General features: G+C 38.1%; 2 protein-coding genes and 1 pseudogene across 2 annotated transcripts; 2 read left to right on the top strand and 1 right to left on the bottom strand.

The window, feature by feature from the left end:
- Nucleotides 1-205: 205 nt before the first annotated feature.
- Nucleotides 206-1282, bottom strand: LOC131784344 (beta-2 adrenergic receptor-like). Its single transcript, XM_059101145.2, has one exon. It carries the CDS (start codon nucleotides 1211-1213, stop codon nucleotides 206-208), a length of 1008 nt encoding a protein of 335 aa, XP_058957128.2. The 5' UTR covers nucleotides 1214-1282.
- Nucleotides 1283-4251: 2969 nt separating this feature from the next.
- On the top strand, nucleotides 4252-5346 carry LOC131784343 (beta-1 adrenergic receptor-like; annotated as a pseudogene).
- Nucleotides 5347-9125: 3779 nt separating this feature from the next.
- LOC131784342 (beta-1 adrenergic receptor-like) lies at nucleotides 9126-10190 on the top strand. The gene has a single exon (XM_059101143.2). The coding sequence runs from the start codon at nucleotides 9192-9194 to the stop codon at nucleotides 10188-10190; it is 999 nt and encodes a 332-aa protein (XP_058957126.2). The 5' UTR covers nucleotides 9126-9191.
- The last annotated feature ends 790 nt before the right edge of the window (nucleotides 10191-10980 follow it).

The raw sequence follows: 10980 nt of genomic DNA, 5'->3' as shown, positions 1-10980 counted from the left end.
GGAATGAAGCTTCATGCCTTGAAAGAGTTGTTTAACATGACAAAGAAATTGTATTTTTATTATATATAAACCAACATTTCCTAAGAAAAAAACAACCATTTACAAAATAGGCTTAAAAACTAAAGCTTTTCTTTGAACATGAACTTTTTATGTGGTTTGTTGGCTCAGGCTTGGCTCTTAAGCAGGGTCCTTCCTCAGATTGTCCTCAGACTTCTGTCTCCTTAGATGTTAGGTTGCCACAAGTTCCAACATTTCGAATGTTCTGGTTTCGCTCTGGTTGTGCTCTAAGGTGTGATGCATTTTGTTCGTGAACACAGGGCAACCAATGGAAGGTGCGGCGAAAGGCTCGGCGAAAGTCGCTATTTCTGAAGTAGTAAATCAATGGGTTGATCGCTGATGAAGTAAAGGCGATTGCCTCAACCCAAGGCCATACAACAAATTGAATTTTCCTTCTTCTACATCGCTCTTCTTTGACAACCAAGTCAACCAACAGCAGAACTACACAGGGCACCCATGTGATGATGTAAGCACTTAAAACAAAACCGACTGTTTTAATAGCTTTGAAATTTTGAATGCCACGAACTCTTATATTTTCGCTTGAGTCAGGAATATTTTCAGCTAGTAAAATTCTCTTAAACTTTTTTCTGGCTACTTTGAAAATGATTATATAGCAAAAGGAGACCACTAATAATGGACCTAAACACGTTGCAAATGTAATGGACACAAAAAGTTCTTTTCGATCCTTTCCTGGTTGAAAGAACAATATTGGAAAAGGAAGACACAATGAGATGAACCACACCAAAATAATGACCGCCAAACATCTCCTCTTGGTTAAAATGTCCTGATACCGAAAAGGAAACCGAATCGCAATAAAACGGTCGATTGAAACACAGCACGAGTTCAAAGTAGTGGCTACGGTTGTATGAATCTTCAGCATTATTGTAATCATAAACAAATTGCTATGAACTTCTGGCTGAATCCAACATCTGATAACAATCCAATAAGGATCTAAGACGAGGCCGACAAAAACGTCCGCCATGGATAACGAGGCTAAAAACCGGTTTGAAATTGTTCGTAAAGACTTGTGTTTGTAGAACAGCCATAACACAACCACATTTCCAGTTACAGCGGCTAAACCAGACAAGGAGAGCCACGCTGAAAGTACAATGGACGCTGCATTGCTGAGACGTTCCTCTGTGCAAGTCACTCCCATGTTAAGTTAGTGGAAAGGAACAGCAGAAGTCGAGAAATAAGTCTAAAAACCGTCGGTAATTTTCATTTGCCTTCCCGCAGATGTTGCTGCGATGCTTTTATTCCCGTTTTTGCATAGAATTTCAAAACTTTCCTTTTCAATATGCAGTTTATTGACAGGCACACCTTACTTATATGCCATCTGGAAAGGTAGACATGAAATTAAAAATATCTCAACATTTTTGAAAACATACTTTGAAACTGAAATTTTACTGTTATCCACTTCAATCCATCATTGTAAAACAGATAGATGTCAATTTTTTTGCCGAAGTTCAGTGAAAATCAACATGCTTTTCTTCCCGATAGGCAGCTTCTTTTGTGACAATAGATGCACGAGAAAACGCAAAGCAGCAACTCAGAAAAATTAAAATATATTTGAGTTAAAAACCTCCATTTCACGCTGACCTCACAAGTGTTCACACTCGTTGACCGGCTCAGGGAGTTTTAGCTTGAATCTAACTAAACAAAATGTCAAATTTGATGTTGGATATTAAAGTTAGTAGCCTAATTTAAATAACTAATAGAATAACTGGGGTGGGTTTCGAATTAAACGTTGATCTTAAAATAGTTCGTAATTTAATACCTGCCGCGAGTAATACAGAAGTTAAGCAAACGCAGACCGCGGGGAGTCCACCGCATTTTAAAGAGTTGCTTTGTTAAAAAAAAAAGAAAGACATAAATAATTAACATGTCTTGTTTATTTCAAATTTACAAGCCTAAATGTACTCAATAGAAGCATCATCAGTCCAAATTTGACTTGATTGAAATTTCCACCTTTTATACGCAAATCAGACCTCTTGAGAGGTACAATGAAATGCAGCGGTAAACTTTTTGTCTCTAATCAAGAAATAAGTCATTGGATGATAGTCTGTTAGTTTTCTGGTCTGTGACGCTTTAACAATTTAGCTAGCTCGACTTCGCTGGTTTTATGGCTGTAGCTGATACTTGGGGTTGTGTTACGGAATTCTGACGTGGAAAATCATTGCTGAGAGAGGTTGTAAGGAACAACTTTTATGGCAAACGGTAAAAAAATGGATTTTTTGGCGTACATTTTCAGCCGCTTGTGCGCTAATAAGTAAAATATTGCATAGGCCTTGGACGAGATAGTTTTGTCTTTAGCCGTTTTAGAGGATGGCAAAAGTTTATACGTGACGCGTGACTCACGATTTCCTTGAAACCTTGCACACAACGGGAGAGACTTGTAGTTTTCCCTTTAAATTCGTGACGTGTGAAATGCTGTTTGAAGTATACGTGACGCGTGATCGTGATGAAACGAGATCAAACCACGGTTATCGCTTCCTATGCCGCGCCACTATGCGGAAGGCGTTTGCTGTCAACACCGTGGTGGAGACTGGTGACAAGGTATCGACATAAAAAAAATTCAACCGCGCCATAGAGTTCCTTATGTCGAAGCTTTGAACATTTACTCCTTTCCTCAGGCAAGTCATTGGTAAAAATATAAAAAGACCGGATATCCTCTCCGACTTCTGAAAGAGTGTATTAGTCCTTTTACCGTGAAATCTACAGTAGACCGGGAACAGGTAAAATAAGTTTCTTAGGACCCAAATACATATTTACTCGAGAAACAGGTCTAAAAACAGTCTGAAACGTTCAATTGCCTACCCTCGTTAGGGAACAGATGGTACTGAATTTGAAGCTATGTTTCCAAGCAAATGCTTACTCTTATTCGGCATCTGTTTGAGGAAAGGTGCGCGTATAATCAAAAATATCTCAAAGTTTTTCGAAAAAATGCTATGAAACTTAAACGTTTGTGCTATCCTCTTCAATCCATCAAATGAAGGTAAAATAAATGCCTCTCAAACAATTTACCGCAGTTTAAAGAAAATCAAGCAGCTGCTTTGTGACAAGAAGTGCGCAGGAACGTCAACATTAACACAAGTTAAAAAACCTACCGCCTACAGATCATTTTTTTAAGCTAATCTCAAACGTGGTCACATACTTACAACAGGTCAGGGGGCACTTGAGTCTACCCAAACCAAATGTCAAATTTGAAACTGAATATTAAAGTTAGTAGTGTCATTCAACAACAAATGGGAGATGTCCTGATGAGTTTCGAATTCAAAATTAATCTTGAAGTAGTCGGTTATTTATTACGAGTTCCGCATAGTTTGAAATTTAAGCAAATTCAACAGCAAGGCATACAGCATTAAAAACAACTGCGTTGGGTTGGGACGATCAATTTTACAAAATCAGCAATCCATCAATTTATATATTAGTTTCGAAATATATGGGCTTGCTCCGTCCCTTTTTCTGGTTACCGTGTGGATATAGCGAGGAAATCACAAGGAGACTGGTCACAAGTAAAATGAGTTTCTTATGACTCAGACCAATATTTACTCTTGAAGGCAAATTAAAACAACAACAACACCAACAACGACAACAAAAGAAGACAGTGTAAAAACTACACGTCATTTTGGGAGTCATACTTCATTTCCGGCCAATATCAGATTAGGCTTCTCACTTCAACATTAAGCATGATATCAGCCATTGACTTGGTGGGAATCGAACCCATTCCTTTTGAGCCATGAATGTGATCACTTTTCTGATTAGCGTTAAACTCCATTTAACTGTTGACCAGGAGCCGTTAACAATTTGATTACCAAAATTTTCAAACGTTCTAGTAGACATCCTGTCACTAAAAGCACGTGCATCTTGAGATAAACTTTTCTGTTAATTTAAGCTTTTCATTTTCTACAAAATCAATCATAGCGGTGATACTTTTTAACAATATCGAGAAGCAGAAAAGAATTGAGTTCTTGATAAGGATTTTGAAACATCTCGACGAGGTGTTGTTCCTTGCTTCTCTTTCGCCGTTTTCGGGAATTATAAAAGTTCATATTTCATATTTTAATGAGACATGCCTGTCAATATATACAATATCTACATAGAAATACTGATAATGATGATTCATGCAAAACAACATTTCGGTTTCAATAGCACCTGTTTGGTTTGTAGAGATAACAAGCCTGTAGCCTCAAGCGTTCCCTGTCTTTGTTTCTATTCTCTGCTGTAGCTGTACACCATCCTACAATGAATGATAGCCACCCGGAAGATCATCTGAACAGTGCAGCGTCCATCGTTCTATCGCTGTGGCTCTCCTTGAGCAGTTTTGTAGCTGTAAGTGGAAACACAGTTATGTTGTGGTTGTTCTACAAGAACGAGTCTTTACGAACAATTTCCAACCGCTTTTTAGCCTCGTTATCCGTTGCGGACGTTTTCGTTGGTCTCGTCATAGATCCTGTTTGGATTGTTATCAGATGTTGGATTCAGCCACCACTTCACAGCACTATGACTGATTTTATGATAGCGTTGTGGGTTCACACGACCGCCGCTACTACTTTTAACGTTTGCTGTGTTTCAATCGACCGGTTCATTGCGATTCGGTTTCCTATCCGTCATCAGGAAATTGTAACAAAGAATAGATGTTACACAGTGATTATTTTGGTGTGGCTGTTTTCAATGGGTCTTCCTTTCTCGATGCTACTTAAATCCGCCAAACTTTTCTCAAAAGAGAAATTTGTTAATATTGCAGTGCTGTGTTTTTTGATAGGATTTATAGCATTTTTTCTACCATTAATAGTTGTTTCACTCTCTTATATTTCTATTTTTAAGTAGGCAACAAAACAATTTAATAGAATATTAGCAGGAGAAAAATCTACATTGCACAACGACAATTTGAGAGTTCGTTGTACGCAAAATTTTAAAGCTATAAAAACAATTGGTTTTGTTTTGGGTGCCTGTATCATAACATGGATTCCAGGTTTAATTCTGTCTTGTTTTGATATTTATTATGCCTTGGTCAAAAACCGGGATAAATCTAATGTATTGCAGTTTGTCGTGTGGCCGTGGGTTGAGGCAATCGCTTTTACTTCATCGGCAATCAATCCATTTGTATATTACTTCCGAAATGAAGACTTTCGCCGAGCCTTTCGCCATACCTTTCGCTGGTTGGCCCGTGGACATAGCAAAGAAAACACTAGAAACACCAGGCCGATATCAAACAGAAACCCGATGGAACAAAATGGTGAGAGATCTGGAGATAAAGCGATTAAAGAGACAGTGCTCTGCCATTGATAGACGATGTTGAAATACTCTCCGACTTTAGTTTGTATTTTTTTCTCAATAGTGATTTTAAATCTAATAAAGAGATCTACTTTGAAACAATTCTTAATTCGGCTGTTTCTTTGGATATCTCAGCAGAATATAAACTGTAGTTTATATTCCCTTTGAGGGGTTGGTAAATTCAATATGGAGGAGCAGAAGCCATTTTTAACTGGTTACTGAGGAAACTTGGAAAAAATACCCGAAGCTCTCTCATTAATTGCCTTTTACTTTGTCGCAGCTTTTTGTCGCAGAAATCTACAATCGTTGCAGGAAAGATGCTCTCTGTCATTTAGTCGCTGCAGTGAGTCATACGAATTTAAACCACTTTGAACTCGTGCGACTGATCGCAGAAACAAAATTCAATCGCAGCGACAAAGATTTCATAAAACCCATCATGTTGCGCAGGAAGACACTAAGCACTTTATTTCAGCTCACGTCAGCGCATCAAAAGTGCGAAAGTTCGCCAGTCTCTCTCGTAAATAATTTTTAGATCCAAACTATACAAACTTTCATTATAAAAAAGTTTTCTTTACATATCATTTATTGTTATAATTAACGAAAAATTTATGCGATGAAAAAGTTATGGTCGGTGGCAAAATTTTGACAAGGGCAAAATTATATGTCGATCAAGTCTGACTGAACTAAAAGGAGTATTTATTTTAATTTCGTTAGAGCATCAACTGTTTACTAGTATGACGGGCACCAAGCCAATGGTTTGATGAAGTAAAAGCGATTGCCCCAACCCAAGGCCATATATGATATCTAATTTCCCCATTGTGACACAGCCAGTTTGCTTTAAAATTATAAAAGTTAACCAGCAGCAGAACTAAAGTGGGCATCCATGTGATGGTGCAAGCTCCTAAAACAAAACTGACAGTTTTGACAACTTTAACATTTTGCATACTAAGTCTCCAATATTTTTGCCTGTATCAGGTGCCTTTTTTAGCTGCTAAAATGCTCCTGACTTGTTTTCTAGCTAATTTGAAAATGCATATATAGCAAAAAAAAAAAACCAGTTATAATGGAAAGACATACGCTGTACATGCAAAGAAAATAATGAGTTCGCTTGGATCCTTTCATGTGAGAGGGTACTTTATTAGCAAAGGGAGACTGGATGAGATAAACCGCGCCGAAATAATGACTGCAAAGTATCTCCTCTTATTTAAAATGTCCTAATAACAGAAAGGAAACTGAATCACCATAAAACGGTCGATTGGAACACTAAACGAATTCAAAGCAGTCGCCGCGGTTGTGTAAACCTACAGCAATAATGTAATCTTTAAGACTTTGCAAGAAACTGATGGCTGTATCCAACAGCTGCTAACAATTCATAAAGGATCTATGACGAATTGTTCGTAAAGACTTGTTTTCGTAGAACAGCCGTAACACAATGACATTTCCAGTTACAGCGGCTAAGGCAGATAAGGAAAACCACGCTGAAAGGAAGATGGTTATTGCACGGCTGAGATGCTTGTGCGGTAAGGTAACGTCCATGTTAATTTGGTGTAAACTCAAGACGGCAACAACAGAAGTCGAGAAATAACTATGAGAACGTCTGAAATCTGCAACTGCCTGTTCCCTTTAAAATTTTCCTTGTTTATATGCAGTTAATTAGCAGGGACGTCTTTTTTATATTCAGTCTGTTTTAAATTAAAAGGTGAGCGTGAAATTAACAATATCCGAAATAGTTTTTAAAAAAGGCTTGAAAACTTAAATTTTTGTGCTATCCTCTACAATCCACCAATGTTAAATAACTGGATCTCCAACTATTCGTCGAAACTTAAATAAAATCAACAAAAGTTCCCCTCCTTCCCCCCCCGGACAGGAAACTTCTTCCGTGACAAGAAAAGCAGGAGACAATCAACAGCAACACAAATGAAAAATCTATCGACCTAATAATTTCTTTTTATTACGCTAAGCAAGGAATTGGTCACATCACTCTTAAAACAGGTCAGGAGGCACTTGAATCTGCCCAAACCAGATTTCAAACTTGACGCTGGATATTTACGATTTCTTGTCTCACTCAACAGTTAATGAGAGAAATGTGTTGATGAGTCCTGAGTTCAAGACTGATCATAAAATAGTCGGTAATAAATATGGGTTCCTCTTCATTTGCAAGTTAAACAAACTGAAACTGAAGGATCCACGGCATGTTAAGAAACTGCTTTGGGCTTGATCCATCACATGGATTCCCAGTTTAGTTCCGCTGATTCTTGAGTTTATGCCTTATTATGCGCACCGAGGAAAGCATAAGAAACTCTGGACTGCAATCAGCCGGAAAACGGATGGTACGAAATAACATGATAGCGATTAGAGAGACAGAGCTTTGACGACATCTCAAATGTAACAAGACTCTCTCATTGATAGACGATGTTGAGATCGACTGCAACTTTAGTTTTTGCATGTTTTCGTAAAAATAGGGAGTAGAAATCTGATAAAAAAAATCTTCTTTTCAACAATGCTTATTTTGGATGTCTCCTTGGTAACTCGTATTACGTCTTCACATTCCTTACATTTTATGACTTGCAGTTAGCCAGTTGCCTTAAATAGAACCATCTTCTACGAGATTTTTTGTTAAAAGAATCCAGAACCAGAATTACCTTTTTCTAGACTCGCTTTGGTAGAACAGCCACAACACAACGACATTTCCAGTTACAGAGACTAAACCAGGTATGGAGAACCAAAGTGATAGAACGATGGATACTGCACTGCTGAGATATTCGTCCGAGCAATTAACTTCTCTGCTGAGTTGGTGTAAAGCAGTCGAGGAACAGGTCTAAATACAGTCTGAAATTTTCAGTTGCCTGCCCTTTTTAGGGAACAGATGTTACCGAATATGAAGCACTGTTTCCAAGCAAATGCTTCCTCTTTACTGGCCTCTATTTAAGGAAAAGTGCGCGTGGAATTAAAAATATCCCAAAGTTTTGTAAAACATGCCTTGAAACTTAAACTGTTGTGGTATCCTCTTCAATTCATCACATGAATGTAAAATAACTGGATCTAAAACTACTCGCCGAATCAAGAAAATCCCCAAAACTTCCTCCAACCTCTCCCCGGACAGGGGAGGGGTTGGGGGGATTTAAAAAAAAAAAAAGTGTCTTGCACTTTCCCTTTATTTCGTTACCGTGTGGATACAGCAAGGAAATACAAGGAGATTGGGAACAAGTAAAATGAGTTTCTAATGACCCAGACCAATTTACTCTTGAAGGCAAATTGAAAGAAAAACAAACAAACAAAGTAAAATACATAACATTTTGGGAGTCATATTTCATTGACGGCCAGTATCAGATTGGGCTTCACACTTCAACATAGGAATCGGACCCATTCCTTTTAGGCCATAAATGTGGTCACTTTTAAGATTTAACTGTTGACCAGGAGCCGTTAACAATTTGAGTACCAAACCTTGCAAATGTTCTCGTAGACATCTTGTCACTAAAAGCAGGTGCATCTTGAGAGAAACTTTTCTATTACTTTAGGGTTTTTATTTTCCAAAAGATCAATCATAGCGGTGATGCTTTTTAAAGATAGCGAGAAGAGGAGTAAGTCCTTAAGAAAGATTTTGGAACATCCCAAAGAGGTGCCGTTCTTTGTTTCTCTTTCGCCGTTTTTGGGAACTCTAAAAGTTCAGACTTCATATTTTAATCAAACATGCCTGTCAATATATAGAATATCTACATGGAAATACTATGATGACTCATGCAAAAACATTTCAGTTTCAATAACACCTGTTCAGTTTGTAGAGATAACAAGCCTGTAGCCTCAAGCGTTCCCTAACTTTCTTTCTATTCTCGGCTGTAGCTGTACACCATCCTACTATGAATGATAGCCACCCGGAAGATCATCTGAGCAGTGCAGCGTCCATCGTTCTATCGCTGTGGCTCTCCTTGAGCAGTTTTGTAGCTGTAAGCGGAAACACAGTTATGTTGTGGTTGTTCTACAAGAACGAGTCTTTACGAACAATTTCCAACCGCTTTTTAGTCTCGTTATCCGTGGCCGACGTTTTGGTTGGCGTCGTCATAGATCCTGTTTGGATTGTTATCAGATGTTGGATTCAGCCACCACTTCACAGCACTATGATGGATTTTATGATAGCGTTGTGGGTTCACACAACCGCCGCCACTACTTTCAACATTTGCTGTGTTTCAATCGACCGGTTTATTGCGATTCGGTTTCCTTTCCGTCATCAGGAAATTGTAACAAAGAAAAGATGTTACACAGTGATTATTTTGGTGTGGCTGTTTTCAATGGGACTTCCTTTCTCGACGCTACTTATACCCGCCAAGCTTTTCTCAGAAGAGAGAACTGTTAATATTGTAGTGCTGTGTTTTTTGATAGAATTTATAGCATTTTTTCTACCATTAATAGTTGTTTCACTCTCTTATATTTCTATTTTTAAGTCGGCAACAAAACAATTTAATAGAATATTAGCAGGAGAAAAATCTACATTGCACAACGACAATTTGAGAGTTCGTGGTACGCAAAATTTTAAAGCTATGAAAACAATTGGTTTTGTTTTGGGCGCTTGTATCATCACATGGATTCCAAGTTTAATTTTGTCTTCTCTGGAAATTTATTATGTTTTGGTCAACAACCAGGATAAATATAATGCATTGCCGTTTGTTATGTGGCCTTGGGCTGAGACAATCGCTTTTACTTCATCAGCAATCAATCCATTTGTATATTACTTCCGAAATGAAGACTTCCGCCGAGCCTTTCGCCGTACCTTTCGCTGGTTGGCCCGTGGAAATAGCAAAGAAAGCACGAGGAACACTAGGCCGAAACAACTAGAAACCCGATGGAACGAATTGTTGTGAGATCTGGTGATATAACGATTAAAGAGACAGAGCTCTGCCATTGATAAACGATATTGAAATGGTCTCTAACTTTAGTTTGTTTGTTTGTTTTTTTTTTTACTAAGTAGTGATTTTAAATCTAATACAAAGATCTACTTTGAAACGATTCTTAATTCGCCTCTTTCTTTGGATATACCAGGAGAATATAAACTGCAGTTTATATTCCCTTTGAGGGGTCGGTAAATTCAATATGGCGGACGTGTGAATACACTGCAGCTGCAACACATTATTGCAAGAAAGACGCACAGGTTAATAAGCCCACTTTACTTTCCGTCATGAAAGAGGTGCTTTTTGAAGTAAATTTAAGCTGAAGTACGTACGTCATGATATTCGTTTTTATTTCCTCTTCGCTCTTTGCATCTTCGATCGCTCCATCTTTGCAACTAAAGGCATGAGTATCTTCTTTAGGACAAGCGTTTTCCCATACTCTCTGTGATTCTTATCCCATAGAGTTCTAATTTCTTTAGAGAACTGGATCAACATTTTAGTAGTGGTTACACACCATTTCAAAGAAGGAGCATCCTCGGCTTGCTCGGATTTTTTACTTTCCCTCAGGAGCAGAAGCCATTTTGAACTAGTTGCTGTGAAAATTGCCTTTTATTTTGTCGCAGCTTCTTGTCGTAGAAATGTACAATCGTTGCAGGAAAGATGCTCTCTGTCATTTAGTCGCGGCAGTGAGTCACACGAATTTAAACCACTTTGAACTCGTGCGACTGATCGCAGAAACAAAATTCAATCGCAGCGACAAAGA

This window comes from Pocillopora verrucosa, chromosome 14 (assembly GCF_036669915.1).
Source record: "Pocillopora verrucosa isolate sample1 chromosome 14, ASM3666991v2, whole genome shotgun sequence".
Taxonomy (NCBI): domain Eukaryota; kingdom Metazoa; phylum Cnidaria; class Anthozoa; order Scleractinia; family Pocilloporidae; genus Pocillopora; species Pocillopora verrucosa.
Note: the sequence above shows the minus strand (reverse complement) of the source record. Positions and strands in the feature narration are given on the sequence as shown.